The 3,795-nt window shown below is 41.3% G+C and overlaps 1 protein-coding gene across 1 annotated transcript; it reads left to right on the top strand.

Moving 5' to 3' along the window:
• Positions 1-1,715: 1,715 nt before the first annotated feature.
• On the top strand, positions 1,716-3,577 carry LOC113076382 (zona pellucida sperm-binding protein 3-like). Its single transcript, XM_026249028.1, has 8 exons — positions 1,716-2,300; positions 2,370-2,491; positions 2,561-2,664; positions 2,733-2,910; positions 2,975-3,092; positions 3,158-3,243; positions 3,315-3,403; positions 3,471-3,577. Exons 1-8 carry the CDS (start codon positions 1,731-1,733, stop codon positions 3,536-3,538), a joined length of 1,335 nt encoding a protein of 444 aa, XP_026104813.1. The 5' UTR covers positions 1,716-1,730; the 3' UTR covers positions 3,539-3,577.
• The last annotated feature ends 218 nt before the right edge of the window (positions 3,578-3,795 follow it).

Raw genomic sequence — 3,795 nt, 5'->3', positions numbered from 1 at the left:
AATTAGCTTCCACTGTTATGCTGATGATACTCAGTTATATATCTCAACGAGACCAGATGAAACTTCTCAATTATCTAAGCTAACAGAGTGTGTTAAAAATGTTAAAGATTGGATGACAAATAATTTTCTCCAATTAAATTCGGATAAGACAGAGATATTAATTATTGGACCAAAAAACACTACACAGAATCTTGTAGATTACAATCTGCAACTAGATGGATGTACTGTTACTTCCTCTACAGTACGAAATCTGGGTGTTATATTAGACAGCAATTTGTCTTTTGAAAATCATATTTCCCATGTTACAAAAACTGCATTCTTCCATTTTAGAAACATTGCCAAGCTACGAAACATGTTATCTGTTTCTGATGCAGAAAAGCTAGTTCATGCATTTATGACCTCTAGACTGGACTATTGTAAAGCACTTCTAAGTGGTTGTCCTGCTTCTTCAATAAACAAGCTACAGGTAGTCCAAAATGCAGCAGCTAGAGTCCTTACGAGATCAAGAAAATATGATCATATTACCCCAATTTTACAGTCTCTGCACTGGCTACCTATTAAGTTCCGTATCAGTTACAAATTATCATTACTTACCTATAAGGCCCTAAATGGTTTAGCTCCTGCATACCTAACTAGCCTTCTACTACGTTACAATCCATCACGCTCCCAAGGGTCACAAAATGCTGGACTTTTGGTAGTTCCTAGGATAGCAAAGTACACTAAAGGAGGTAGAGCTTTGTCACATTTGGCTCCCAAACTCTGGAATAGCCTTCCTGATAATGTTCGGGGTTCAGACACACTCTCTCTGTTTAAATCTAGATTAAAAACGCATCTCTTTTGCCAAGCATTCTAATAATGTATCTCTTAAATTGTGAGTGTAGTTGCATATGATCAAATGTGCATTCTTATTCATTAGCTTGGGTTAAACTAATTTTACTTTGTTGGATCAGCAGCTATGATAATGATGTCTCTATTTTGTTTCTATGTTTTGCCACGGGATTTACATCCCATGGTTACTAGGATTTACACAGGCTCCAATCTGGATCCAAAACACCTGAGAAGAGATGATGCTGACCCTCAGAGGACCTCAGATGGTGCTAACCCTGAATCAACAAACAGACCTAACAAATATTGTTACAAGTGTGACTGCATCATATAATAATTATTAATTAATAATGTTCATCGTCTGTCTGACTACGTCTTGTATTAATTTTTCTAAAAATCCTGTTAAACGTGCACAAACTGACAGTCACCACTTATAAGCTACTACTAAATATTGTAGAAACATAATTTTCTGTAAAGTTGCTTTGTAATGATTTATATTGTAAAAAGCGGTATACAAATAAACTTTAATTGAATTGAATTTTATCTGCCAAACCTAAAACTCGAGTGTACATTTCTGTCTGTGATCATATTTCTGAATTAATAAAAAGAGGACACAAAACGGCTTAGATGTTGGTTGTGTTTCATGGAATTTATGTCATTTTTATATTTAAAATAAACAATCATTTGGTATATCTTCTAATACAACATGTCCTTAAAGGGGGAATAGTTTATTTTGATTAAAGAGAAATAAATGGTTTTCACCTGTGACAAATTGATTGAGTAAATTAGCTGGTATAGAGGAAAATGATGCTTGTCACAAGAGAGGTGGAGCCATCCTGATTTTCAGCTGTATAAAATTGGATGGTGGAGCACTAAGACAATATCAAACTGCAAGCTTAACAACAATGGGGTTTGGGCAAGTTGGATTTGGAATGGTGTTCATTTTTGTGCTGGCATTTTCTGAAGCACAGTGGAGTCCCAGCGAGAGAAATGATTGGACCCCAGGTGACTTTATGCCTAGGGCAAAAGTTCAGAAGACAGACTCTAGGATCCCTCCAATTCCCAAGAAACATGGCCCCAGTAAACCTGCATCTGCCCCACAAAGATTTCCTGTCCAAACACCAGCCAAGAGTGACTTTAGGAGGCCTTCTCAAGATGTTTTTGGTGTTCAGTCAAAAGAACAGATGCTGGGTCCAGTGACAAAACTGACATGGCAGTTTCCAAGCCTGCCAGAAGAACCACAGCAGCCAGTCATCCCTTTTGATCCGCGTCACTTTGTCCCTCCCAACAGCGTAGCGGCTCAGTGTAGAGAGGGTTCCATATATGTGGAAGTCAAGAAAGACTTCTTTGGGATTGGGAAGCTAGTGAGCTCCTCTGCTCTTACACTGGGAGGCTGTACTGCAACTGGAGAAGACCCTTCTGCTCAAGTGCTTGTCTTTGAATCTGGATTGCATGGATGTGGCAGTGTAGTGATGGTGAGGTTTCAATGTTCCCTTTCTGTGGCTTGGAGTGTTTTGTGACCAACAGGACTCGTCTATCTTCAGGTGACTAACGATGAGCTTGTCTACACCTTCAAACTTCTCCACACCCCTCAAGAGGCTTCACTTGGTGTTCCTATTGTTCGGAGCATTAGTGCAGTGGTTGGAATCGAGTGTCACTATTCAAGGTGAGGTCAGGGTTCAAGGTTGCTGATGTACTGAAGTCAGGGTAAGGTGATCGTTTGACTCCCTTGCAGGAAGCATAATGTGAGCAGCGATTCCTTAGTGCCCAGTTGGGTCCCATATACCTCTATGGAAGCTGCAGAGGAGGTCTTCGTCTTCTCACTCAAGCTCATGACCGGTTGGTGTACCAAATGCTCTTGTAACTATCCAGTGCTTGTGAACCTGTTCTAAAAGTTGTCTTTGTAGATGACTGGAGATTCGAGAGGCCTTCTAACCAATACTTCCTGGGTGACATCATAAATCTTGAAGCATCTGTGCTTTCATACAGCCATGTTCCCATCCGTGTGTTTGTGGACCGCTGTGTGGCTACAATAGTCCCTGATGTCACATCTGTCCCCAGATACTCCTTTATTGAGAACAATGGGTAAGTGGTGCACCTCATGTCTCCCACACTAGGTGTATGAAGTTTAACTTGGTTCCTTTCCCAGGTGCCTGGTTGATGCCAAGCTCACAGGCTCCAGATCTCGCTTCATGCCTCGAACTCAAGGTGACAAGTTGCAGCTTCAGCTAGAGGCTTTCAGGTTCCAGCAACCAGACAGTGGACTGGTATGTGACCTGTGCAATGCTTTATGTGGTGTGCTATCATGATCTACAAATGAAGGTCTCTGCAGGTTTACATCACATGCATGGTGAAGGTGGCCGTAGCAACAACGACTCCAAATCCTGAACAGAAAGCTTGTTCCTTCTCTGCTAATGGGTATGATCCCCCACCTCCTAAAGTGTACAGGTGACTGAGGAAATTCTTTTAACTTAAGGGTGTCTTGTCAGTTGGGTGTCTGCAGATGGTTCTGACCAGGTGTGTGGCTGCTGTGACTCCACGTGTAGTACCAGAAGAGGAAGTGACCAGCCCCATAAAGGTCGGATTAGTTTAGGTTGACATGAATTTTATGCACCGCTCTTTCTAACTGCTTGTTTGTTCCTCAGATCTGCGTTGGGATAAATCCTCTGTTGGGCCCATCAGTGTTAAGGAATCTGGCCATGGCCAAAAATAACTGGAAGTGCTGTGACTTTATTAAAATGATCTTAATGGGTTGTGCATTTGTCTTGTGCTTTTTTTTTTTCTCCCTCAAATCTACAATTTGAATCCTGTTATGTGGCTTTGCTGGCACTCACATATGAGCCAAACTGCTTGTGACCACTGTCAAGTTTACCATCTTGAGTGTCTTATAAAGGGGTCCTATTAAGTGGGGGGTGAAAGTGACTTGACCTTCCAAGTATGGTGACCCATACTCAGAATTCGTGCATTTCA

The sequence above is a fragment of the Carassius auratus genome, unplaced genomic scaffold (genome assembly GCF_003368295.1).
Source record: "Carassius auratus strain Wakin unplaced genomic scaffold, ASM336829v1 scaf_tig00020249, whole genome shotgun sequence".
NCBI classification, from domain to species: domain Eukaryota; kingdom Metazoa; phylum Chordata; class Actinopteri; order Cypriniformes; family Cyprinidae; genus Carassius; species Carassius auratus.
This window is presented reverse-complemented; position numbering and strand designations above follow the sequence as displayed.